This window comes from Pyrenophora tritici-repentis, chromosome 1, assembly GCF_003171515.1.
Source record: "Pyrenophora tritici-repentis strain M4 chromosome 1, whole genome shotgun sequence".
NCBI classification, from domain to species: domain Eukaryota; kingdom Fungi; phylum Ascomycota; class Dothideomycetes; order Pleosporales; family Pleosporaceae; genus Pyrenophora; species Pyrenophora tritici-repentis.
Window position 1 is genome coordinate 2652037 of NC_089390.1, and position 26026 is coordinate 2678062.

A 26026-nucleotide genomic window follows, 5' to 3' on the forward strand; every position below is an offset into this window, starting at 1 on the left:
TCTTTCCCCAGATTGCGTGAGCTGCCGCGCGCCGCTCACAGCACACCAGACCTTCTTCTTCACACTTTTTCCTCAGACACTCCCCTTGTAGTACTATCGCCAACATGTCTGCTGCCGATGCGAAGCCATTGCCTTTTGTCTACCAGTTCGCGGCTGGTAAGTCTAACCTTTCTTAACGCCGCTCACCTCCGATGCGACTGTCATGTGTACCTGTCTGGTAGCTTGACAGAAGCCGCAGTGTGACTCTAGCTGCCTTCCAAACTACCATCTGCAGTACAATTCAATTGAGCTCTGTGAACAAACGTTAATCATGTATAGGTGCCGTGGCCGGTGTGTCAGAAGTGAGTGCGCCAACTCTGCCGGAGCTCGCGTGAGGCGACCAATGCTGATTTTATCTTGCGCGTATAGATTCTGATCATGTGCGCACCATTCACTATGTAACCGGACGCAGGAGTTTCAATGCTGACTAAACCCAAAGGTACCCGCTGGACGTCGTCAAGACCAGAGTGTAAGCGACTGCACGTCAAATCATATCGTAACCACCTCTAAATCCACGTAGACAACTCCAGACTGGCAAGGTTGTTGGTGATGAAGGCTACAATGGCATGGTAGACTGCTTCAGGAAGATCATCAAGAATGAGGGGTACGCTGTAGCAACCCTGGGCACTCAGACTCCATGGGCTAACACCTCTCAGTTTTTCAAGACTGTACCGTGGTATTAGCGCTCCCATTCTTATGGAAGCTCCCAAAAGGTATTTACACGTCCAGACTGCGAATCTCCATCTCTGTACTGTTCGCTGACGCCATTTAGGGCCACCAAGTTTGCGGCCAACGACTCATGGGGCACCTTCTATCGTAACCTATTCGGTCAAAACAAGATGAACCAGTCCCTCTCCATCCTCACTGGCGCCACTGCTGGTGCAACCGAATCCTTCGTCGTCGTACCCTTCGAGCTCGTCAAGATTCGGTTGCAAGACAGGGCGCAGGCGCACAAGTACAACGGCATGATGGACTGCGTTATGAAGATTGTCAAGCAGGAAGGCCCTCTTACCTTGTACCAGGGTCTAGAGTCGACCATGTGGAGGCACATTCTCTGGAATGCAGGCTACTTTGGTTGCATCTTCCAGGTCCGCGCTCTCCTGCCTGCGGCCTCTGACAAGAAGGGTCAAATCACAAATGACCTCATTTCTGGTGCTGTCGGTGGCACTGTCGGTACTATTCTCAACACCCCCATGGATGTCGTCAAGTCCCGTATCCAGAACTCGCCCAAGGTTGCCGGCTCAGTACCCAAGTACAACTGGGCATATCCTGCCCTCGGCACCGTCATGAAGGAGGAGGGCTTCGCTGCGCTTTACAAGGGTTTCCTGCCCAAGGTGCTGAGACTGGGTCCCGGAGGTGGTATCCTTCTCGTCGTCTTCACCGGTGTCATGGATTTCTTCCGCACTATGCGCGACGGTAAGTAGACGACGCCAAGCTGCAGTGTATGGCCTCTCATCGTAGACTCCTAAACGCGAAACCGGACAATAGACTGTGCATCCCGTATCCGCTTCTGCTACATCAGCAAAGCAGGGTCAAATAGCATTACTCAAACACTTCATGATGATCGTGCTATCTCTTCGACATGTGACACTAGCCCTCTATCCGTTGCGTAGATCACCGCCCACACCGTTATCTCCCCAAACTCAGTATCTTCATACCTTGGAATTGCTTCACGCGACATGATTGCTTATTCGCCTAGACTCAAAGAACACTGGTCTGGATTGCTACTGCCCACCGTTGCCCCCGCGCTCAGTATGACCCCACCACACGCGCAACGCGGGCGGCTAGACGCGGATGACGTCACCCCTCCAGCCAACCAACGCAGCCACCACCCATTGTTGCAGCCTGACCACACCCCTCCTAGGTAACTACCAACTGCCCAAACAACCAAGATTCCTTTTGCAATCATAAGAGCCAGGGTCCAACAACACACATAAGTACGCCGCCCCTCTTCTTCTATCAGTTTTACAAAAGCTGATCACCACACACAGTCTACGAATCTAGTTCATTCAACAAACCTAATACACCACCTCTTCTTCCACAGCAAACAAGCAGCGCTACATCAAGATGCCTCTCGTAGTTCCCGGCCTACAGTCCACAGACGGAAAGGAAGACTGGATGACCAAGCTCATGGGCAAGAAACTTGGTGATCAGCATGATGAGATGGTTAGTTCAATCTTGCCTCCTTTCCCTTATCATATCCCCCCTATCTCCCTTATAGCGAAGTCAAATAGGCAGTTATAGCAAAGCTAATACATACGCCGAAAAGACATTCGCAAAGACCGATCTCCCCAAGGAACACCGCATCGTCAAGCCCGATTCGATGAGCACCATGGATCACAAGCCTGAGAGGCTGAATGTCCATGTTGATGAGGATGGTACGGTTAAGAAGGTCACCCATGGTTAGGCGCGAGTGGTTGCTGTTACATGGCGCAGGGCTACAGACGATATAACAATCTGATGGAGTTAGGGTAGTGGTGCGGTATGAGGTATGAATATTGAAGGTCATCTTAACAGAACTCAACAAGGAAATAAGTCACGGTTTCTTGAACACCTCTGCTTGCTGATGCTGATGCTGATGCTGATGCTGCTTCTGCTCATCGCTGTGATATGAAATATGTCCATGTCGTTCATACACGCGAACGTCTGAAAAAGAGTGGTGTTCTCGCCACTGATCTAGAAAAGGTACCGTATCCCGAAGAACGTTTCGCCAATGCCGAATAACAACGAAAAATCAACTACCCGAACCCAGAGAACAGCAGCGCCTGGTAGAAACAATAAACGTGGTATCATACAGTAGGGGAAAAATAAGCGCCATCGTACAAACATTTCACGGTCCCTGGCTGCCTCAGTCATCATTTTCATCTCAGTAAGCCATGCCCCTCCCTTGCAGCCCTACAGCCCTACCATTGCGCACGGATACTCGGCTTCGCCGAAGAGCAAGTACCTTTTGTATACCGCCACAGTGGAGAACACAAAGCTTATTGCAATGTTCCCAAAAATGAATGTGGTGGACGAAACTACGCCCTCGGGCGTTTCCTCTTCGCGCTCTCACAATCACCCGTGGTATCCGCAACCGCAAACTGCGCATCATCAGTACCACTTTGACCCAGCGCCTTGACGACCTCGCTCATCCTCAGCATGATAGCATGCATACCCTCGGGATGCTCAAAGCACAACATGATACAGGTGCGCATTGTTGTGGCAGAGAAGTAACGGCGCAGGACCTTGTTATCGTGCTTGTTGCTCGCGGCGCCCATGACAAGACCGATCCAGAGGAGAACGCCGGCCATATCCGACCAGCACTCGGAGAGGTTTGATCTTTCAAGAGCTTCTTTGAGGTCGTTGAGGATGTTGGTGGCGGGTCGAGTGCTAGGTTGTGCGATTGTGGTGGTGGGTCGGGGGAAGAGGAAGACGTCGGAGGAGCCTGAATGGAGGGAGGAGACGGAAGGGCGTTGGGAGAACGTTGAAGAGGTGGAGAGGCGGTGCGAGTATGTTGATGAGGCTGAGGGGCGGTAGTGGTGAAATGGGAAGCCGGGTTGTGAAGCTGTCGTGTTTGCAGTGCTGTAGGTGCTGTAGGATGGGCTGACTGAGTAGTCTGTTAATGGTGTTGAGTAGTGGGGATCAAAGGTCGAAAAGAGAGATTCGTTGGACTGAGAGGCTGCTGATGTCCTGTAGAGTGTGGATGGCATTCCTGACGATTGCAAATTGGTGAGTGCGGAGGACAGGGTTATCCGATGGAAAATGGCATTTGCTTGGACAACAGCCGTAATTCGAATGGCCTCGTACTTCCAGTCCTCGGATTTTAAGACTTGGTTCTTGCGAAGTTCTTGTACAGGTGGGCAAAATGCTATTCGATCGTATAGACTCGTAAGCCTCTCCACGTTCCGCCGACTTTGCCTTGACTCGTGGATGAATTCATCAATCATCGTTCTTATTTCATTCAGAAGCTTTTGTGCGTCCGAGTTGCATTCTGTTGACCTCTCTAGTGTCACGTACTTGCCGTGGGGATAATAGAGTGGCGACTCCGGTATGGCAACGTTGAGCGGGTATTTTTTGGACGACCTGCTGGCGCAGTACCTGACATACATGGGATTTGGCCTCATTTCCCGCAGGACAGAGGTCGCCAGATGTGCCCACGAGACTGCGGAGGCTATCATACCGTCCATGCCCAGGTACTCTAGGCCACCGCGCTGTTTGATCATAGTTTCAATGCCGCCTTGGTGGTACGACAAGGAACCTTCGTTGCGGCCAATCACTTCACCCAGTATGAGCTGGCTGACCGCAATGATATTGTGATCAGCCACGCTCTCCGCGCCATTAGTCAAATTCCCACTCACGAGAATAATGACATCGTTCCGCAATGCTGCAGTCTCTATGCTCTCCACTTCACTTCGTTGGATCACGTCGTGGTGTGCGGAAGCCATATACAAAGTGCTGAGGAATGTGTGCGGGTGTTCAAGGCATGCGGGGATCCAGTGTTTGCCTAAACCCTCAGTACCGAAATATCTGCTGCAGTGGTGCTTCAGTACTGTGACTGATACGTTGGGATGGGCGGACTGGAACATGGTTCGGAAGGGATCAATGTTCTCGCCAATCGATACTAAAGGAGGCATTGGAAAGATGTCGAATGGGTATACTTGGTCTGTCCTAACAGGAACGACGATAGGTCCTTGCGGCAGAGTAGACTGGCGAGGTCCTGCCCGCACTACCTGGGTATCAGGACGCGGAGCCTCTTGGGTGCTTTTGATTGGCTTCGGAGATTTGGTGTGCGAGTTTTGCTTATTCCCGCTGCTGCTTTTTCTTTTGGACGTTGCACCGGAACGCGATTTGGAGGCACCTCGACCTTCAAAACTCGACCTGTCCGAAACTTCACTGCCTGCCCTAGAAGCGTCGTCCGATGTCTTCTCTTTCTTTAAGAAACTGAGCATGGCTCCTTGGCGAACCTCATGCATGACCTCTTTCTTTTTGAATCCATCAGGAGTGTTGGCGGTAATCCAACGGAAATCTTCATTGCGTGATGACGGTTCCGTTGGTGAAAGACTCTTGGTTGAGGTTCGTGGATGTGCGACTTTGCTCGGGTGTTAGTATACATATCCGAAAGCATGAAACCGTAAGATGGGTGACGTTGGTGTTCGTAATGTGGTTGCACACCATGTAGGTGCAGCGGGCATGGGCAATGAACCTCGGCGCGACATCTCTGGAAGCGATGTACGCAAATCGGATACATATCGTGTAACGAAAGAGGCCCACTAACCAATGGGTTCATGATGAGGCGACATGGAGCTCCAGGGCAAGCTCGTATCGGAAGCTACAGTTGAGGCTGGCGAAGGATAGGCAAATGGCGTGTGATGGGCGGCGAGAAACAGAGGTCGTTCGGCTGGAGGGGCTGTCATTGTGTCGACTAGCTCGATAGTCAAGCACTGGCAAGTTTGGCAGGTGAACGCAGCATCCAAATGATATCGCGGATATAGAGATCTTTTCTTGTTCAGGTTGCAGAAAGTCAGACAGAAGGGGCGAAGGATGAATTGGTATTAGTAGGGCTGAAGGCCAAGGGGCCAGAAGTTTATATATACGGCCGGCAGCTGGGTGCCTTGCCGTTTGTGCTTTGTGCCAGAATGCGAGATGCCGGCCATGCGTCGCAGCGTGAGGCGACAAGTAGGCAATTGTGCGTCATGCAGGGACGGTTGGGTATGTTGGTGATGCGCAGCAGTAATGTTGCGGGGAGACACACACATACGGTGAAGCAATCGGTGGCTGTGCCATGATGCTGGCTCGAGCGATGGAACGAGGGGCCTGCACGGGCGGGGATAGAGGCATTGCTGGCCCGAAGCCCAGCCCACTTTCCTGGTGGCGTCATGATGGGTTAGAACATTCTTGGATTGCATACCTGGACAGCACGCCATATGCTCAAGTCGGGATTGATATGGGACGAGCGTGGTCATTGCGAGGGCAGAGACGCCAAACGTCTGCGCCCTCTTTGTCACCAATTCTTTTCTTTGAGCCACCGAACACCCCGCTCGTCATCCCCAGAGAGCACCGTATATATCATTGGACACTAGTTTACACGTGCGGGTGCTGACACCAATCCCACCCATGCAGGTGCTGAACGCCTCAAGCGAACTCACCGCCGCCGTACCATCACACAGCACTGCAAACGAGCTATGCACATCCTGACCTCTTATCTGTACGCAATCTTGCCCAGTGCAGGCGTGTGATGTAGAAGCGCCTTGGCTCAGCTGTTCATGTACATACTTTTGCGCGACACGGAATACGAATTGTCATGCGATTCCACGCCAGACACATTACACAGATGCGAGCACAGTCTAAAAACCTTCGCTTACTTGGTTTACCAGCGACGCGGGCCCGCCATGTCTGGGGGTTCTGTCAAAGATGCGGTCGGGACAAGTGGGTCAACTGTCTTCACCCAATCGTTGGGCATTCCCTCCTCGACCTACATCCGCGTCAGCAGCCCTGTGGGGTCGATACGAGCCTGTGCCGCTCGATAATTCCAACGGTAGAGCCCTACCATGACTTTGGATGTGTCGGGCAAGTAGATCGGGAGGCTGGTCAGCTCCAAGTCGCCTCGCCAGGCCAATGTAAGCATAGCAGCTTCGAACGAATTGGTACACTTGCAGTACTTTATAACTGTGTACCAAATATACATATCTATAAAGCTCCAGCTACCACACCTACTGGTGCAAGTTGCTCATTCCAAGGCCAAAATAATCCACAGGTGTCTGCGGGCCTGTGCCGCTCCCAGGACTGATGTCGGTCCCCCCGACGCTAGCATCACCACTATCTCCCGACGTTCTACTATTCCCGCCGGGCCCAATTTCAGTCTTCGGGCCGCCTGGTGTGAGGTGTCCATTGGTGCGTCCTCTTGAGGGTATGCCCAGTCGAGTGGCATGAAATGTGAAGTGGGACTGGCCCGATTCTGCTGACGGGCTCTTCAGCTCTACAAGCTCCAGTGTACTTCGAAGCGTTGCACCAGACTCATCCAGCGCCATGAGAAATCGCGCTAACTCTTTGCACAACTCCCAGTCCTGCTCGTCTTTGGCTCGTTGGAGTAAGCGCACGACTTGATCCCCTGTCGGACGCAGTTCTTCAAATGTGTGGAGAACAAGAAGATAGCCACCCGCTGTCTTCAAGTTGCCTTTCTGCAGCGATTCCTCGAACAACTCTTCTGGTGGTGGCAAATTGGCGAACAAAGTCCTCCATGATCGCACCTCAGTCTTGCGGGTGCACTGTACTACAATTTCAAGATATTGAGGAAACGAGCTCAGAAACGATAGTACGCTTGGTAAAAGAGCTTGTTCTGGGGGTGGCTGAGTGTCGACTTCCTCGTCTAGAACTTCATGCAGTAAGATTTCCAATGCATGGGGAAAATATAAGAGGTGTTGATAATGATGGCTTAGGTGCAAGGCTGCAGGGTGGTTGAACTGCGCCAGATGGGAGCGTAGTAATGCGGGAAGGAATAGGTGCGTCTGTGAAATACGTCAGCAATCGATCAATACGTAGCCAATAGTGCGTTGTACGACGCGCATCAGCTTACCCTGGTTCCAAAACGCAAGAAGGCGAAGCTTGTGTCTCTGCGTTGGATCAATTCGGACTCTACGCCAAACACGATGGCTTTGTTGATCAATGCTGAGAGTGGATAGAAGTCGACAGGAATCTTGACCGGCGTAGATAGCTCCCTGCCCACTTCGGCAGATGCAGACGACAGTACGTCTTGCATATCAATCCAAACACGCATGTCATGGCCGTCAAAGAACCACAGCGAATCGCGCAGATCGTGACCATGCACATCGTTCATCGTCAGCCCTACCGAAGGACTAGGCGGTAAAGAGTCGACTTGCTTGTCTAGCGCAAATGCAGGGTGGTCGCGCATGAGAGCATATGTCTCCACGTTCTGCGCAATAATGCGCATTTCGTACTTGAGTTCACCGCCTTCCGTAGTTGTCGGCTGGAGTAACACCAGTTTTCCGTCAACAAGGAACAGGATTGTCGCAACTGCCACATCTTGGGAAGGGTCCCCATTGTCTGAGCCTTGTTAGCAGGTGCAAAGATACGGTCTGCGGAAGACTCACTAATTTGGTCTTCGGGTAATATCCAGCTTAGTGCTCGCACTCGTGGAGGCGCGCGGATAATGCCATGCAGCGCAATCTGACCGACCTGAACCAACTTTACGGTCGCATCTGTGACACTAATCACGTAGTGGTACAAGATATTTTCGTAAGTATAGACCAAAAGAGAATCCTCTCCGGACGGAGCGATCAGCACTATTGGTGCGGGTAGCTTCTGGGTATGCATGATATGACCGTTGTCGAGAGCTGCTTCGCGTGAATACACTCGGACCTTGAGCTCATGTCAGTATGAACAGAGGAGTGGATGAAGTGCCAATCATACCTCGTGAGATTCGTGGCACTCAACTGCCGCAATCAAAACATGCTGGAACCAACACATACCACCTCGCACAGCAAACTCGTTTTCTATAAAGGGATCGTCAAACATTTTCCAACGTCCACTATTCACGCTGTAATGAGCAAGTCCTCTCTTGCCCGCTATTGCAACGTATCGTCCATCATTCGATATGACCGCACTTCTGATTGGCCATTGGTCCACCAGGTAGGCGGATGGAACTTGAACGTGATGCCAAAGCGAGACTTCAGCGGAAATGGTTGTCAGGTCTGGCAAGTCGTACCCGCGATATATCATGAAGCCGGTACTTGTCTGCATCAGCGAACGTGATATATTGGCAGACGAAAAGCACCCCGTGACCGCGCTTCGAGCCATCTCTATAATGAAGAGACGGTTGTCGTTGTTGCCTAGCATCAAAAGTTCCGCACCGCCCCCAATCCAGAATGCTTCCTTAACACTAAGAAGCCATCCCTCTTTGTTCGTCTCGGAAAGCGTCCTGTCTGAGGTAAAGCTAGTAGCGCCAGGCTTTCCATATACACTCCACATCGCCCAGCCATTCTCGTAACCAGCGAATAAACAATATCCATCAGGTGAGTAAGCCAAAACAGTCAACTTCCCTGGTGATGTGACATTGGGTTGTAGTTTGTGCGAAAGAGGGATGTTGCCGGTGTAATCTTTTGCAGTATATACGTATATCTCACCCCTGGCGCATCCGACAGCAAGTAAAGAGAATCTTGCGTTGATTGCAGCTTTGACTCCGTGGTCATTGTTGGTCTGGGGAGTATGGAAGCCATAACCGCGGAAAATCCCCGGTATAGCGCTGTCTCGATTCGCCGTCTTTTGCACAGCAAACGCTTGTCCATCCCCAGTGATCCAACATGCCAGGTTCATAGGTCTGTCATGGACCAAGTCAAGCAGGGTAGCCTTCCCTATCCATGTCATCTTGGATAGTAATTCAGTGCTTGTTTGACTCCCAGCGTTGTCCGGCGCCCAGCGGATACACTGTACAGCTGCAGGCTTCTCGGTTGCAACAACCAATTCGTCATCGAGGGCCAAGGCTCTTATAATACCAGCATCAACGCGTATGACCATGCGAAAGCGTAGACTGAGCTCTTTCAATCCGCTACCCTCTCCAGGTCCCGCATTGGTGTCATGCTGACGTTGTATCTTGAAGCCCGTAATTGCGCTGCTTCTCCTCGAATGCGCTCCATGTGTGTTCGTAAACTGGGCCTTGTATATGCGCGATGAATGGTCGCGAGCGAGCGAGTATGTGATCAGGAAGCCGAGCGTAGTCTGTACGACGAAGATTTGCGAGTCGGGTCGAAGTAATACATCTGTATTTGGACCGTATGTTTTGACAGACTGCTCTGAACGCAGTACAGAGGCCAGAACGACCGTAGGCTTGGGAAGATATCAGTGACTGAGCGAATAGACGACCGGATAAACAATACCTTTGTCTGCCACACTGTGAGAGTCGTCCTGGTAAGAGTTGCAAACATGTGACCGCTCCTAGTCACTCTAATTGCAATTATAATGCCATGTATGTCGTCCTCAACCGGCTGGTTCGCTGCGGCTACTTGCGGCAATTGCGTGTCTTTCGTCTCTTTCGTCGTACTTTTCTTCTCCGTGAATGTCTCATTATTTGCCTGAGTTGTCGTGGCGGCGCCCGATCCGTCATGTTTCTCGTCTGATTGCTTGTGCTCCACGCCATCGTGAGAGATGTGCGTGCGCCCTGGCTCCGTACGTTTGGTGGCCGCAAAGACGGAGGGCGACGAGATGGGCCAATACGTCATGGCGCTTTACCGCAAGCGATGGCTGCATTTGCGCGCGCCCATCTCACTGCGGGGATGTGTACTTCATGGAGTTCATGCTAGCTGGCTTGGTTCGGGTGGAGTGGCTGTGGAGTTTGGCGGTCAACCTGTTGACCCGCACGAGGCGCAGCACTTTGTGGCTGCAGGTCCGTGCACAGTTGACCGACTCCCGTATTTTGGTAGGTACCGGTAGATATTAGTAATGATCTACTATACACGAGCTGTTATCACGATGCATCTACCTGCTGGAGCTAATGCATACTTCCAACCTGGTTGTGCAAAGTGGCGTGGACTTTGGATAAGCGTGATCATGATTACCCAATCAGGAAGGAAACCGGAAGCCATCGACTGCGGTGGTTCCACCAACATGAGTTTCGGGGGTCGTGCTTATGTCGCCAACTGCTTGGTTTCGTGCCAGCTGGTGATCGCCATATAGATAAAATGATTGACACGGAGGTTTTCGATAACATTGAACTAATACCGCAAACTCAAGAGCTGTCGTTCTTGAAAACTGTCGAATCGGCGGAAGATGGATTACAAACATCTAAGTAGACGATCAGGAAGAGTAATGAAAATTATAGGTCTCTCATACACAAGGATGATCTCTCGTTGTATGGGTTTGCGTATAGCCCCGCATCTAAGCCGTGTATTGATTGCGCTGGTTCCTGACTACAGTACTTGCTGAAGTGCATAATATACCATCTATCAGTTTAACTAGAACTCTTCCTATAACTACATCTTATTATTAATAATACCAAAGTGTGTGTCGCATCTGATATTGCCTTGGGTAGGGTGATTCTGCTAGTGAATCATTGGTTTCGGAAGGCTTACTAGATCGCTACCGCTACCCGACACAGAATTTTCACATGCATGGTACTAACAAGAACATGAGATTACCAACAATCTGACAGCGTCTAGTCGTACACGTGTATGTTTATTGTATGTGGTTATATTTTCACTATTACTCATTTTTTTCATCAATCACATACGGTGAGATGGCCGAGTTGGTTATGGCGCCAGGTTAAGGTTATCTTAACACATATTCCTGGTCACGAAAGTGGCGTGGGTTCGAGTCCCACTCTCATCAGCATTCGTCTGGCTTCAGTCAGATACCCCAGGTTCTTTTTTTGGTTGTTGTGAAGGAGAGATACATCACACCCACCTTTTTTTGGCACCTGCCATGAACACGCTACAAACTCTACCCCTCTACATCTAAGCGACCAACAGCATTATATACATCTGCATACATGATAACTGGATACCCTGCGGGATTTCCTTTTTGTGGTGAAGATCAAGGAACAAACTCTCATGCACCCTTTTTTGCACCTGGCACGAGCACGCTGCGAACTCCATGTCCCCCTACATTTGCACGACAACAATGGCATTATATACATCTTTATATAGGATAATTCAATACTTGGGAATCATGTGGAGTCACTATGTCTTTGGTTCGTTTGAGTAAAGCTTGGGTATGGCATAACACCACGTCGTGACTACATATGCAGACATGGACAAAAACATCCGCATTAGCAAAGCAGATAAGCTTAGATTAGTCACAATTGTATCATGAAGTTTGTTAACATTGTAAGTAACGACAGTGTGTTTAGTTAGAAACAATGCTACGGAACTGATCCTTCACAACTCCAACTACATTAACGATAACTACTGCAAACTTCGTCGCATAATCCGGCTACACTCTACTGCGACTCATCGTCCTCAGTATTGGGCGTAGGGGAAGGTCGTTCTGGAACGGGCAGTGCACTACGTGTAGGTCTCGGTAGTGGGACAGGAGTCGGACGAACAGAGGTGGCAAAGGTGCGGCTCCTTGAGGGGCGGCTAATTGCTAGTCAGCACAACCAAGCAAATCGTCTGTTAAGTATGTACGTACGGCACGGGCGAAAAACTGGGAACGGGTCCACGGCTGACCGATGGGCGGGGGAAACCTCCAGTGGGAGCTGGGAAACTGGGGAAGGGACCGCTGGGGAAGCCGGGAAAGCCTCCAGTAGGGGCTGGTGCTCCTCCACCGGGGAATCCAGGAAAGCCGCCTGTGGGTGCTGGGAAGCTGGGGAAAGGTCCGCTGGGGAAACCAGGGAAGCCTCCAGTAGGGGTTGGTGCTCCTCCACCAGGGAATCCAGGAAAGCCGCCTGTAGGTGCTGGGAAGCTGGGGAAGGGCCCGCTGGGGAAGCCCCCAGGGAAGCTAGGCACGGGAGGAGGAGAGCCGCTTGGGGGTGCTGGAACTTGAGGGGCGGCAGCAACTAGGCTGTTGAAGAGTCAGTAAGGTTCAGTGTTGTTAACAGTAAGTTGCATACCTGGTCAAACCCAGGGTGTAGCAAGCGGAAGAGATCTTCATGGTGATTTTTTCTTGCGTTTTCTAGTCGGAGGATGTTTGCTTGTTGAACAAGTCGAGGTAACGCGAAGATACCAGTGCTTTATATGCTCTTGAAGGCATACTAAAAGGCTAAAGTTTCTCCATAGTCCTGCAAGTCGTAGATTGACAGCGAGTCCAGTGCCATCTGCTTGGGTGTCAACATCATGTTATGCAGATGAGATATTGCGGACGCGCAATCTGTGTGGAGTCTACACCACTTCACTCGCCTTGAACCAGGCAAAGCACCATGTACCTGTATGCTACGGTAAAATTCAATATGATGCAGATGAGTTGTCGACTAAATGATAAAGACTGATGTCTCTATCACGTCACTGCCCATCGATTTTGCACGGGTTACAGAGCGGAAGCGTCCAGAATCCTCAGGACCTGATGATCAATTGCCAAAATCAGCATGCTAGGAATCACACCCCGGCTTGCTTGGTAGCACGCGTGCTAAGCATTGGAGCAGCTTGATTGAGCACCCTAGTCGTTGGGAGTTGACGACAATCTTCCTAGCTATGGGACCATGCGGAGGTTGATCCAGAACTCGGGTATGGTCCGAGCAGTGTGCGGGATACGACAAAAGATAGAGTAAACCTGGATGTTTGAACATCCAATTGCATGCAGTTGTAGTACTCATTCCACAATCGCCGATGCACTCTCGTCTGGAACTGAAGAGAGATGCTTTGCTTGAAACAGATTGATTATTTCTCCTTTCAGTGGCTTTCGAGTAACATATAACTGGGCTAGAATGTGGTACCAGGGACTTCTTTCGGAAAGACTATTTGAGATGCTGTTTATAGATACGTTTCCGTAACAGTCATGATAACAGGACCACCGGCGTTTACTGTCGGCAATGTCGATTGTCCTAGAATCAGTGTACCTGACGAGGTAGATTTAAACATCCTTCCATTACCCGCAGGCCGGTCGGCAGGAATTATCCGGTAGTAATTATCATTGCGGGGAACGATCGCAGCTGCTTTTCTGGGGTAGCTCGTACTTGCATGATGGTATTCCTTAATCAATGCGTTGCAGAAATCCGCGCCTCCTGTTATTGCGTAACCTATAGACGTCCTCGGAGGTCAGGAACCATTCGGAGAGGCTCAAATTGATATGCAATATAACTGGAAGATGATCATTCGCTGCATAGCGCGATGCCGCAATAGGTTCTGGATTGAGACGGGGATTTAAGTGAGGCAATCTGAATGTTCATACCCCAGTCAAGGCTAAAAGGATGTATTTGCTGCGGTTCGACAGAAAAGCCTAACAGGCCTTTGCAGCCCTACAAAAGTCGCATGGTAGGAAATCACGCCAGAGATGCAATGTAGGAGCGGGGACACCAAGCAGCTGGCCGTAGCTGGGTCCTAGGTAAGAGGCAGGGTCGTTGTATAACAGTGAAGGCTTTTGAAATTGCCATGCTTAGATTGGGAACATGATATGGGCCTTGACTGTTCATGAAGCACGGAAGTCCGACAAAGATGGAGTTGGGAGTGATGCCCTGGTGATGGCCCGGTACGTCGCATTTTAGACGCCCAGGGCGCTTGTCTCATTTGGGTTAGTGGTGCAGAACCTCGACCCGCTTCTCAGAAAAAGTTCGGGAAGTCGCGACATGTTGCGACTGAACTGAGAGACGGCAACACCACGAACAAGTCTCAATATGGCCGGCATTAAAAGAAAATCCGCGGGCGCAACTGCGCCCGAAATCAAGACCAAGAGCAAAAAGGTCAAAGTCGATAAGCCTACCTCGAAGCACGAGTCGAAACACGAAGTCAAGCCTGCGAAGAAACCATCCAAATCCAAAAAGGAAGAGAGCCCTGGTGGATCCGAAGAGTCGGACACTAGCGAGCAGGAAAACGGCTTTTATGGTTTCTCCGCTGCCGAGGGCGCAGATGTAGACATGAGCGATGCAGAAAGCAGCGAGGAGATTGAGGAACAGGATGCAAAGTCAAACGGCAAGACACGCAAGCGCAAGGATGACACAGAATCATCGAAGAAGCCCAAAGGCGATGTATCTGAGTCAAAATTGGCGGGTCTAAACTGTAAGGTCTTGAGAGGATTACGTTCGAAGCACCAGGCTAATTGTGTCTCCAGCGAACAACTCACGAGAAGCGCATGCGAAGCAAAAGGCCCTCGCCAAAGAACGAAAAGCTGCCAAGCCAAACGCTGACATAATTGAGCGCTCGAAGAAGCTTTGGGAGAAGCTTAGGTTGAAGTCGCACGTTGACAAGGACGAACGAAAGGAGCTCGTTAAGGAGCTATTCGAAATCATCACAGGCAGAGTCAAGGACTTCGTCTTCAAGCATGACTCTGTACGTGTCATTCAGACGGCGATAAAGTACTCGACTATGGAGCAAAGGCGAATGATCGCAAGGGAGCTGAAGGGCGAGTTCAAGGTCCTGGCCGAGGGCAAGTACTCCAAGTTCTTGATCGCCAAGTTGGTGGAGAAAGGGTAAGCAGACCAGCCACACAATCCACTCCAGAACTAATGGGAACAGAGACCCCGAAATTCGCGATCTTGTCATTACTGAATTCTACGGCCACGTCAAGCGCATGATCAACCATCCCGAAGCCGCATGGATACTGGACGATATATACCGGGCTGTTGCAACTCCGGAGCAGAAGAGCCGCCTACTGCGTGAGTGGTACGGGCCCGAATTCTCCATCAAGGGCCTTGACACGAAGGGCACCGATAGCGCAGAGTTGTCAGTCATCATAAAAGAATCGCCCGAGAAGAGGAAACCCATCATGGACTATCTGGAGAACCAGACCAATGCACTCATTCAGAAGAAACTCACGGGTTTCACGATGCTGCACGATGCTATGTTGCAATATTTCCTCGTTTGCGAGCCCGGGACTGAACAAGCGAACGACTTCCTCGAACACCTCAAGCCCGACCCAACAATCAAGGAAGGCGAAGAGGCCGACAACGTGGATTTGTTGAAGAATCTTGCCTTCACAAAGTCGGGTTCGCGGCTAATGTCACTGTGCTTCGCCTATGGCACAGCCAAGGACCGCAAGCTCTTTTTGCGGCCGTACAAGGACACAATCGAAACCATGGCTTTCGATCAACATGCTCATCACGTCCTCCTTGCCGCAATGGCAGTCACTGATGACACCAAGCTATCAGCCAAATCCATCTTTAGCGAACTTCTACCAAACAATGACAGTCTCGCCGAAAAGGTGTTGAACCTTGTTAACGACACTCGCGCACGTACAGTTCTGTTGTACCCATTTGTTGCAGATGCCAAGTGGCTATTGGATGACAACACACGGGAGCGATTGTCCGAGTTGTACACTATTCGCCAGAAAACATCCAAGAAGGACCCGAATACCCGTCTACAAGAGATTGCAAAGAACATCGAACCGCAGTTACTAACGGCAGTCACTGCCCGAGCTGCCGAATTTGCTTCTTTTGCGTTCGGATTGCAATTCATGGGTGAAGTTCTCGTTGGAGCACCAGAGGTTGAGCCAGCTAAGCGCAAGGATGCCTTGACAGAGATTGCACGTCTGTCGCAGTCAGTCTTGGACTCTGCGCTGCCTGCATCAGCAGGAGACAATAAAGCCGGAAGCCACGGCAAGAACATGCTGAAGACGCTGGTTCAAGGCGGCAAGTTTGACCCTACGACCAAAAAGGTCGTCCCGGTTGAGCCTTCCCTTGGTTTCGCCGATTTGCTCTGGCCTCAGATCAAGGGCAACATTAAGGAGTGGGCTACGGGGCAGGGCTCTTTTGTTGTAGTTGCCTTGACTGAAGCCGAAGGCTTCTCAAAGAAGGACGAGGTCCTGAAAGCTTTGAACAAGGAGAAGAAGGCTCTGGAGGCTGCTGCCAACCCCTCGGGTGCTCAAAATGGCGAGTCAAAGAACAAGAAGCAGAAAAAGGGCGACAAGTCGGACACCACCCCTAGAGGGAATGCAGGTGCAAGGATCCTTCTTGAAAAGTTGTAGACAGTCATTTAGCAGCGTATGTATCATTTGAACAAGTAGTATGATACCCATCTGGGCATTCCACATTTGTCTTCTCCACTCAACTTGCATTGTTGTGATATGATGGTTATGTCAGTATGTATTTGTTACATATCGCATAGTTATGTAACCAACTCGATTTAGTAATGCTTCCGCTGAAATATGCATATGCAGATTCCACGCGAATCGCTGGTCGCTCTTATCACAAAAAATGAGTTGCTCCTTCCCTGATGCTCACCTCCCTACGTCGCTTCCAAAACATAGCAAATAGATGGCCTCAAACACCAGAATCTAGACGTCGCATTCGAGGACCCAGCGAATTCCCACCGCGCTCAGTTTTCTAGCCCACAACACGCGACTTCCCCATCCCAACAGCCTTGAACTCAATCACACTCATACTCCCGCCAAAATGCCCCAACTCCCCACTCTAGACGAATCCTCCCTTCCGTCCATCTTCCAAGCCGAATGGCGTTCAAATCCTGACCCAACGGCTCTCCCCTTCCCGCGCTCTAACCCCCCATTCGCCCTCACCGCAATAGACTGGCATCAACTCTCGCTCTCGGACTCGGATTTCACACCGCATACCTGGCCAAACCTCCAGTATCTAATTTCCACCAACCGCCTCGAAGAGCTCAAACGCTGGCCCAGCTCCCTCAAAGCGTATCTAGCGTGGACTGCGCACGTTAAGCAGAAGTACGGGAGCGTGATGACATATCTACTGCACCAGCGCTTGTACTGGGAACCCTTAGCAGAAGATGAGAGTGGGGGAACGGGTGCATTGCGCTTTGCGGTGAGAAATGACACTCCGTTTGCGGATCCGGACGACTACAAGATTCTAAGGAATGATTGGACGTATGCGCTGGAGGGGATTTCGCATATTGTGGTGTGGCTGAAGCAGCGGCTGCCGGTTGATGAGAAAGGTGCGTTGAATGAGGAGGGAAAGGCATTGGTGGATGCATTTGTGAAGAGAGAGTTTAGGGAGAAGGGCCGGGAGGGGGAGGTGGGGAGTAGGGTTATTTGGTTCAAGAATACTACTGATTTGCAGAGTGTGAGGAGTTTGGAGCATGTGCATGTTTTGGTCAGGGGGGTGGATGAGGGGGTGCTGGAGGGGTGGTTGGTTTAGGGTGGAAGGTAAGGTGGATGGGGGGTTGAGTATTGGGGAGCTTGGAGGATGGGCATCGCGGGTCTGGTGAGCTCTATCATCTCATCGTGTATGTCATTATGATCCACAGATATCGTTTGCGTGTTGGCTTCTTCAACGCTTATCACGTGCATTCGAAAGAAGTTATAATAGATGTGGTATGGTCTATCCAGGACGCCTTCCTATGCTGAACAGCTGTTTGCAGTATTTGACACTCATTTTGTCAACTACATTATATTTACAGAGTGTCACAAAGAGACAATATTTGAAATTAGTCATGCTGCTAGTACCCACCAGCACGCACGAGTCAGATCCGTAATCTTCCTATCCGCACACTCCTCACCTTTCATGAACGTCATCACTTGTCAGCCCTTGAGCCCAGAACATGACACTTTACATGTAGCAAACTTTCTTTTTTTCCTAACACCTCATTCGACAGCGAATTGTCTTTTCACCTTTCACACACGCTACAAGCGGCCCTCACCGGATACTATGGCAATCGCGATAGATCTTCACGGGGCGATCTGACATAGATGGCGCCGATCGTTGCCGACGTGCATCGTCATGGATTTGTCGATAGTTTCTTTGAGCCCTCGACCCGCGCAAACATCGTGTCAGACTAAGCTCTCGGAGCCGCATTTCGCTTGTATGCCGATCGGTCATGGGCATTCTCGGCATTCGCGTTGTTCCTCTTGCGGGTCAACAATCTTTCGGCTGCCCCTGGTGTCTGGTGTCGGTGATGATGTCACACATGGAATTCTACTTAAGGATCTGACGCCGGAGCTTATGAAACTGGTGCTACCACTCCAGTTGTTGCTTTTTTGTCTACGCTTTCTTGTAGTTCGCGACTGAAGTAGGATGCTCGACCTAATTCGCGATTCGGCTTTTGGCCATTGCGTTCGACTGGTAACACGCGGAAAGTACCTCCAGTATCCTGAAGAGAGGGACCACGATATTTGGAAGAAGTACGTCAGTCATGAAAAGTCGGGATATGCAGCCTACCATGGAAAAACTCATCCGCCGGAGGACAATGCTGAAGAGGCATTGAGGGAGCTCACCCAGGCGTATGATGTAAGGAGTCGCGAAAGACACGACTCAAATACTACCGCAGTAGGGGAGGGGGTCAATGAAGCAAGTGGTGTCAGGGTCGATCCTGAGAAGGGAAAGGACCTTCACGTCATCGATTGGTATGGGCCGGATGATCCACAGGTATGTCTGTTTGAGATGGTGGGTTGCGAATTATGCTGATATGCTCTTAGAATCCCCGCAACTGGTCACGAGGGAAGAGATATTTTGTCACGTTTGAGATTTGCTTCCTCACCTTTTCTGTGTATATTGGTTCAGCGATATACACACCTGGTCTTATGGGCGTCATGCAAGAGTTTGGCGTTGCTCAGGTCCCTGCGACCTTGGGGTTGACGCTATATGTCGCCGGGTACGGTCTCGGGCCTCTCCTCTGGTCTCCGATGAGTGAGATTCCGCAAATTGGACGGCTATGGGTGTATATTGGCACTCTCCGTAAGTCAGGCTACCTTTTCACGTCGAGGTATAACGCTAACGTTGTTTTTCGTAGTGGTGTTTGTTCTCTTCCAGTTGCCGACCGTCTACTCGGTCAACTTTGGCATGCTTCTTGCTTTCCGGTTCCTCACTGGCTTCTTCGGCTCTCCTGCTCTTGCTACAGGCGGTGCTTCCATCGCCGACATGTATCGACCCAAGAAACAAGTCTATGGCATGGCTGTCTGGGGTGTAGGAGCAGTTTGTGGGCCTGTGCTCGGTCCCTTAGTAGGAGGATTTGCCGTCATGGCGGAAGGTTGGAAGTGGACCATTTGGGAACTGATGTGGCTATCCGGCATCTGCTGGGTGTTCCTGTTCTTCTTTCTACCGGAGACAAGTTCGCCCAACATCCTGTACCGCAGGACCAAGCGGCTGAGGAAGTTGACTGGCGATGATCGGTTTACTTGCGAGCCGGAAATGACAGCGGCTGAGATGACACCCAAGGATGTGTGTACAAGCCCATCGAAACGTTGAGAACACGAAGCTAATATGGTACCAGGTTATCCTAATGAGTCTGGTGAAACCCATCACCTTGAACTTCACCGAGCCAATGGTGTTTCTGCTCAACCTGTACATTGCACTCATCTACGGTCTTCTGTACATTTGGTTTGAGTCGTTCCCCCTTGTCTTTGAGGGGATATATGGCTTCAACCTTGGCCTCGAGGGGGTGGCCTTCCTTGGCATCCTTGTTGGCACATTTCTTGCCGCCGGGGTACTGTTCGCATGGAACTACTGGTATCTAGAACCGCAGTTCGACGACAATGGCAACATTCAACCAGAGAAGCGTCTTATCCCCGCCATGGTCGGCTGCTTTGCGGTGCCCATCTGTCTGTTCTGGTTCGGATGGGCTTCGCGATCCGATGTTCACTGGATCGTACCAATCATCGGGTCTGGCTTCTTTGGTGTAGCAGCGTTCACGCTATTCCAGGCGGTCCTACCGTACTTGAGCGATGCATACCCAGACTCAGTGGCTAGTGTGCTGGCGGGCAACGACCTGATGAGGTCTTCATTTGGTGCGGGGTTCCCTTTGTTCGCCAATGCCATGTACCAAAGATTGGGTATCAACTGGGCGAGTAGCTTGTTGGCCTTTCTGGGTATCGCCTTCATCCCCATCCCGTTCGCTCTCTACAAGTGGGGCAAGCAGATTAGGCACAAGAGCAAGCTGGCGAGGAAGGATATCTAAGGGGTTTGAGGTGAAAAGCATGCCATGATGAAATTAATTTGTCCATATGACTGTAATGTAATGAATAGTTCGGAAATCCCGACGACAGTGGCTGTTGCACGTGCTGAAGCTGGGTGCTTATCATGGTAGGCTCGATATACGGTCGACGTCATAGCTGGATGGATTTACGGCTAGATTGCGTTTGCATCAGGGTCATACCTGGATGACAGGTCTCGCCGTGGCCGTGAGTGTGGGAAAGGAGGTCCGGATTTCTCTGGACCCTGATCTACCGAGATTTGAAGCCGGAGAGTAGGGCCGCTTTTGGAATGCAGAGGAGGTCGGCCACTGAACATTTAGGCTGGGGAGGCCAGAAGTCACGACAGGCAAGCGCGGGCATGGGTGGTGGGTGGAGAGAGTGTTCCAAGGCCGGTCCCCCGCCTAGCTAGCGCATGTGCATGTCTTGGGCGCATGCAGCGTGGGCAGATTACGCTTGTGGCGACATGAAGGGCAGTAGTCAGTCCAACGCTCGGGGGCGACTTGTCTAGCACGAGGGGAGAGGTTTTGAAGGCGTCGCAGAAGTGGTGCTCAAGCGCTAGGTTCGCGCTTGCTCGTGAAGCTTAATGTTGATAGATAGGCTCGCCGCTGCGCTGTCGAGACGGGCCGCATAATCGCCATACTGAATACCGTACCCCGGGGATTTGCGTTGCTTGTTCAGTCGTGCACCGCCACAGAAATCTCGCGAACAGGTTTGAAGCGCTGATCTTTTCCGCCGCGGGCTACGGTGCCCCGACTGGTCGATTATCATGAGCGGACATGTACGCAGCGTGCGCTTCTCGAGCCCAGCCCACCACAACGCACTGCTGCTAAACAACATGGCCATGGCCGACGCGACCAAGCCCGTCGTCGTCAACGCGCCCGAACCCCCCCAGCGAGTCGAGAGCTCAGGGTCTGGCTCGTCAGGCGATTCCGATGATCATGCTCAGCTTGGCACTGCTGGCATCGAAGACGGCCAGTACAATTTTGCGCCTCCAGTCGAAGCAACGAGTGCCGTCGACCAAGTAGCTCCTCTGCGAGAGCCAACCTACAGCTGGAACAGCAACGCCCCGTCACGCAACCGTGGACCTCAGATCATGACCGACGTGCCACCAGCAGTGCCCCAGATCAACGGCAACGCCAACGCCAACGGCACCACGTCGTCGACCAGAGGGCCCCGTCCGTCCGCCGTGCGCACTCCCAGCAATGCCTACGCACCTGCCCGCCGCCCCCAGCAGTTCTCGCTCAATTCAAACAGCCACCGCCCACGCAACAACTCGGCCACACGGTCGCGGCGTAACAATCCCAATGCCGAGTACCGCGCCCAGGAACAGGCCTATGTGCAGCGCATCCGCCAGGAAGACCAGCAGGACGACTTCTTCGACCCGGCCCTGCGCACTCCCAGCTTGGGCTACAGCACCGACTCCGAGACGGAAGATGAGTCGCCATCGACGGCCGAGTATGTCGAAAACGACCCTTACGACCAGGAAACGCTGCTTTACTATGGCAATGATGACATGCAGCCCTCGATTGAGGAGCTCAAGATCCCCGCCAACCGCGAGCGTCTTGAGTGGCACTCGATGCTGGCCAGCGTGCTCACGGGCGACGTGGTCAAGCAGGAGAAGAAGCGGCTGATTGGCAGCACCGAGCAGCAGGGAGACAGCACCATGAAGGCTGAGATCTGGATGGGCATCCGTGCCAAAGTGTGCGGGCGCTCACTGCAGGCACAACGGCGCATAGTAGACGACACAAGGAGCAAGATCCGCGCCAACCTCGACAGTATCATCTCGTTTGAGGTCGGAGGTGAGGCCGAGGCAGGCCAGACGGCCGCGCAGCAGGTTGAGGACATTGTCAAGAAGATTGAAAAGGTCGAGAGCGCCTACCCCACGCGACAGGCGCTTGAGTTGGCATATCCAAAGGCAGCCTCGCAGCCCTACAAGGACGCCTGCGACGCCGTCATCGCCTGGCACAACACCATTGCCCTCATCAACACGGAAATGTCCATCCTGAAGAAGTGGGTTGGCAACGAGGAACTCGACTTCACAAAGCCCCGGCCACGCTCGTCGCAGGACCATCACCTGACCGACGAGTCTTCGTTTATTGACCGGATACTCAAGGAGGATGGTCTCAAGTCACTCCAGGGAGATACAAACCTACTCGCTCCACTAGAAAAGGTGATCCAAAAGGCCAAGAACACCCTCATCGCCAACGCCGAGGGTTTCGCCGACAGACATCTTCCGCCCTACATCGAAGAATTACTCACCCTCATCAACTTCCCCTCGCGTCTGCTCCAGGAGATCATCCGCGTTAGGTTATCCTACGCTAAGAAGATCAAGGATCCTTCACAACAGGGCGTCATGATGGCGGAACAGATGATCGCCCAGTTCCAGATCCTGCTCGCCATGGCTGGACAGGTCAAGGAGAGCTACATGGCCATCTCGCGGCCAGAACCCGGCTGGGATCTGCCTCCGTGCATCGAGGAGAACTTTGACACCGTCGTCTTGGATGCGCTCAAGTTCTACTTTAAGATGCTGAACTGGAAGTTGGCCGCAAACAAGAACACTTTCAAGGAGGCTGAAATCTTGGAACAAGAATGGGACTTTTGCAACAAGCTCGGCAGGCAACTGCAGGGAGGCGATGTCGAGACCGCAGAGCAGTTTAGTGTCCTCACTTCAAAGTCGCTCACTCGTCTCAGCGCGCACTTCGAACGAGAGTTGCAGCGTCGGCCAGACGAGCTCACCGGATCTGAGATGGAAAAGAGGTACAAGCAAATACTGGATTCCGTCCGTGTTCGACAGCGTAAGCTGTTCCGTTTCTCCAGGATCTTGACACAGCGGTTCGAAAACTGTACAGAGTTCAACATCAACAATATCGACTTGGACGAGGAACAACTGCATGAGCTGTACGAATCCTTGGTCGTGACCGGACACTTCCTCGTCGAGACGACTGGTGGTAACAACAACGGCGTCTACATTGTCGCGTCGCCAACCGCACTTGACCGGCCAAACGACATCCAATCGCTTCTCACCACTTGTTACCACGCCGAAGAGGCCCCAGAGGATCCATCGAACCCATACGTCTTGATCATCAGACCAGAGCAACATCTTTACTGGCCAGGCAAGAAGATGTCCGCCAACATTATTGAACCCCATCTCGATCTCAAGCCTGGCCGCTTGCGCCTCGTTGCCGATGGCTCTCAGCAACGGCTGGCCAACGCAAACATGTCGTTCCTCTCCTCCATAGGTATTGAGCTCAACATCCTAATCGATCAACGCGCCAACCTTCCACGTGTCAATGCAGAACTGCAAAAGATCAAAAAGACGGCATACAAGCTATCGAACACCATCATGGACAGTGTCGAAATCGTTCGTAGACAGACTGTCGGTCTTGACTGCCAGGATCTCATACAGACTTGTTTTGCCTTTGCTACCGAGTTCGGCCAGCGTTCCGTTCTCTACATGGACTACAACCGTCGCGCTATGAACAACATCAAGCTGACCAGATTGGCACTAGACTGGGTCAGTTTCATTTGCGACGACTGCATTGCCTCGGATCGAAAGACGTTCCGATGGGCTGTCGTAGCTTTGGAGTTTGCCATGATGATGACTCGCGGCCAGAATATCCTATCAATTAGTGAAGAGGAATACTCGCAGCTGCGCCTCAAGGTAGCTGGTTGTATGTCGGTCCTTATTTCCCACTTCGATATCATGGGTGCAAGGTCTACTATCGCCGCCCAAGCTGAGCGTCAGCGTCTAAATGCCATTGCTGGAAAGAGTCTGTTGGACCCTAAGAACGCCAAGGACGACGATGAGTCGATTGAGATGACTCAACAGCAATGGATGCAAAGACTTGAAGAGATTGACTCATTCCGCAAGGACAAGGAAGCTGAACGTCAGGCACTTGGCAGGGTACTGGAAGACTCTAATGAAGCTGATCGTGCTCTGACCTACCTTTCTTCCTCGGCGACAAATGTTACCCTCCGATGGCAGCAGGGTCAATTTGTCGGCGGTGGTACATTCGGATCAGTATACGCGGCTATGAACCTCGACTCTAACCACCTCATGGCTGTTAAAGAGATTCGTCTACAAGATCCGCAGCTCATTCCTACCATCGTTGCTCAGATCAGAGATGAGATGGGTGTGCTGCAGGTGCTTGACCATCCGAACATTGTGTCTTACTACGGTATCGAGCCACATCGTGACAAGGTATACATCTTTATGGAATACTGCTCCGGTGGATCACTTGCTGGCCTACTCGAGCATGGACGTATTGAAGACGAGACTGTCATTATGGTTTATGCACTACAAATGTTGGAGGGTCTTGCGTATCTACACGACGCTGGTGTCGTCCACCGTGACATCAAGCCCGAGAGTAAGTTTTGCATAGCCCCTTTGTTATCTTTACCTCGCACTAACACTACTCAGACATTCTCCTCGATCACAACGGAGTGATCAAGTTTGTCGACTTTGGCGCCGCCAAACTCATCGCTCGTCAAGGTAGAACCCTCGCGGCTGAACACAATGCTACACGGCAGGGTCGACAGCGTTCCATGACCGGAACGCCGATGTACATGTCTCCCGAAGTGATTCGTGGAGGCAGCACCGGCCGTCACGGTGCCGTGGACATCTGGTCATTGGGTTGTGTCATCCTTGAGATGGCCACTGGGCGTCGTCCTTGGGCATCTATGGACAACGAGTGGGCCATTATGTACCACATCGCCCAAGGTGACCCGCCGCAACTACCCTCTAAAGAGCAGCTGAGCGACACCGGTATCGACTTTCTGAAGAAGTGCTTTGACCGTGATCCGAACAAACGCGCTAGTGCCGTTGAGCTACTGCAGCACGAATGGATCATGACGCTCCGTGCCCAACTATCGTTGGAGCCAGCAACGCCGACTGATAGTAACTCGAGCAGCGGAACGCCGCAGAGTAGTAGGCACAACTCTACCTACAACTAGACATGTCCCGTGTTTGTTCACAGGGAGAGTTGTAAAGCCGTTGGCTGACTACCATATTCTGTGATAGTGATTCGTCGCTCCTCGCTACAGAAGTACAGTTTTGATACTAGCAGAAACAGTCAACTGAGCCCCGGATCGAGGTCGTCCAGTATTTCTCCATCTAGTCATGGGCCAGTCACTTCAGCGCTCTGCCCCTTCCGCCAATCTCAAATCTCCGAATCTTGATGGGGATCAAACGATCAAACCCGCCGTTTCCACCATAGCTGAGACTGTTGTAATGTCTTCAATCCCGCACTTACTCTGCAACTTCCCGCTAGCGTCTCTTGGGAAGTCTGCACGCTTGTGTTGGTTATCTCCTTTTCTTCGTCTTCACTTTCTTTACGCATTACTGTTATCTCGGGCAGTCGGGCATTTTCTGTATCGGGCGGTGTTTCTGCATTAGCGACGGCGTTTTCTTTGCTGCCTTGGGCCTATCTCTCTCTCGGGTTGGGTTAGTTTCTAATTACTGGACTATCATTAGGGGGGTTATAGAGTACTGGTGGAAGTATTTACCTTCGCTTATGACGAGAGACGCGGCATA

General features: G+C 51.6%; 9 protein-coding genes across 9 annotated transcripts; 6 read left to right on the forward strand and 3 right to left on the reverse strand.

The window, feature by feature from the left end:
* Positions 1-104: 104 nt before the first annotated feature.
* Positions 105-1463, forward strand: PtrM4_010670 (mitochondrial 2-oxodicarboxylate carrier 2; the record flags this gene model as incomplete). The annotated part of the gene is made up of 7 exons (XM_066102989.1): positions 105-156; positions 319-341; positions 409-419; positions 479-508; positions 560-643; positions 696-752; positions 812-1463. The coding sequence occupies 7 exons, from the start codon at positions 105-107 to the stop codon at positions 1461-1463; spliced, it is 909 nt and encodes a 302-aa protein (XP_065965191.1).
* A 643-nt stretch (positions 1464-2106) lies between these two features.
* PtrM4_010680 (Inhibitor-I78 domain containing protein) lies at positions 2107-2446 on the forward strand (the record flags this gene model as incomplete). The annotated part of the gene is made up of 2 exons (XM_001931017.2): positions 2107-2205; positions 2309-2446. 2 exons carry the CDS (start codon positions 2107-2109, stop codon positions 2444-2446), a joined length of 237 nt encoding a protein of 78 aa, XP_001931052.1.
* Positions 2447-3059: 613 nt separating this feature from the next.
* On the reverse strand, positions 3060-5435 carry PtrM4_010690 (Atrophin-1 multi-domain protein; the record flags this gene model as incomplete). Its single annotated transcript, XM_001931018.2, has 2 exons — positions 3060-5110; positions 5297-5435. 2 exons carry the CDS (start codon positions 5433-5435, stop codon positions 3060-3062), a joined length of 2190 nt encoding a protein of 729 aa, XP_001931053.2.
* Positions 5436-6731: 1296 nt separating this feature from the next.
* PtrM4_010700 (RIC1 domain containing protein) lies at positions 6732-10253 on the reverse strand (the record flags this gene model as incomplete). The annotated part of the gene is made up of 5 exons (XM_001931019.1): positions 6732-7526; positions 7595-8082; positions 8130-8397; positions 8449-9861; positions 9912-10253. The coding sequence occupies 5 exons, from the start codon at positions 10251-10253 to the stop codon at positions 6732-6734; spliced, it is 3306 nt and encodes a 1101-aa protein (XP_001931054.1).
* Positions 10254-11968: 1715 nt separating this feature from the next.
* Positions 11969-12621, reverse strand: PtrM4_010710 (PBP1, Protein interacting with poly(A)-binding protein; the record flags this gene model as incomplete). Its single annotated transcript, XM_001931021.1, has 3 exons — positions 11969-12107; positions 12160-12531; positions 12581-12621. The coding sequence occupies 3 exons, from the start codon at positions 12619-12621 to the stop codon at positions 11969-11971; spliced, it is 552 nt and encodes a 183-aa protein (XP_001931056.1).
* A 1675-nt stretch (positions 12622-14296) lies between these two features.
* PtrM4_010720 (CPL domain containing protein) lies at positions 14297-16581 on the forward strand (the record flags this gene model as incomplete). Its single annotated transcript, XM_066102990.1, has 3 exons — positions 14297-14678; positions 14731-15088; positions 15135-16581. 3 exons carry the CDS (start codon positions 14297-14299, stop codon positions 16579-16581), a joined length of 2187 nt encoding a protein of 728 aa, XP_065965192.1.
* Positions 16582-17008: 427 nt separating this feature from the next.
* Positions 17009-17722, forward strand: PtrM4_010730 (DUF3605 multi-domain protein; the record flags this gene model as incomplete). Its single annotated transcript, XM_001931023.1, has 1 exon — positions 17009-17722. One exon carries the CDS (start codon positions 17009-17011, stop codon positions 17720-17722), a length of 714 nt encoding a protein of 237 aa, XP_001931058.1.
* An 876-nt stretch (positions 17723-18598) lies between these two features.
* On the forward strand, positions 18599-20477 carry PtrM4_010740 (ProP, Permease major facilitator superfamily; the record flags this gene model as incomplete). Its single annotated transcript, XM_001931024.1, has 4 exons — positions 18599-18949; positions 19000-19258; positions 19314-19741; positions 19794-20477. 4 exons carry the CDS (start codon positions 18599-18601, stop codon positions 20475-20477), a joined length of 1722 nt encoding a protein of 573 aa, XP_001931059.1.
* Positions 20478-21328: 851 nt separating this feature from the next.
* PtrM4_010750 (SPS1, Serine-threonine protein kinase) lies at positions 21329-25446 on the forward strand (the record flags this gene model as incomplete). Its single annotated transcript, XM_066102991.1, has 2 exons — positions 21329-24860; positions 24914-25446. The coding sequence occupies 2 exons, from the start codon at positions 21329-21331 to the stop codon at positions 25444-25446; spliced, it is 4065 nt and encodes a 1354-aa protein (XP_065965193.1).
* Positions 25447-26026: the final 580 nt, after the last annotated feature.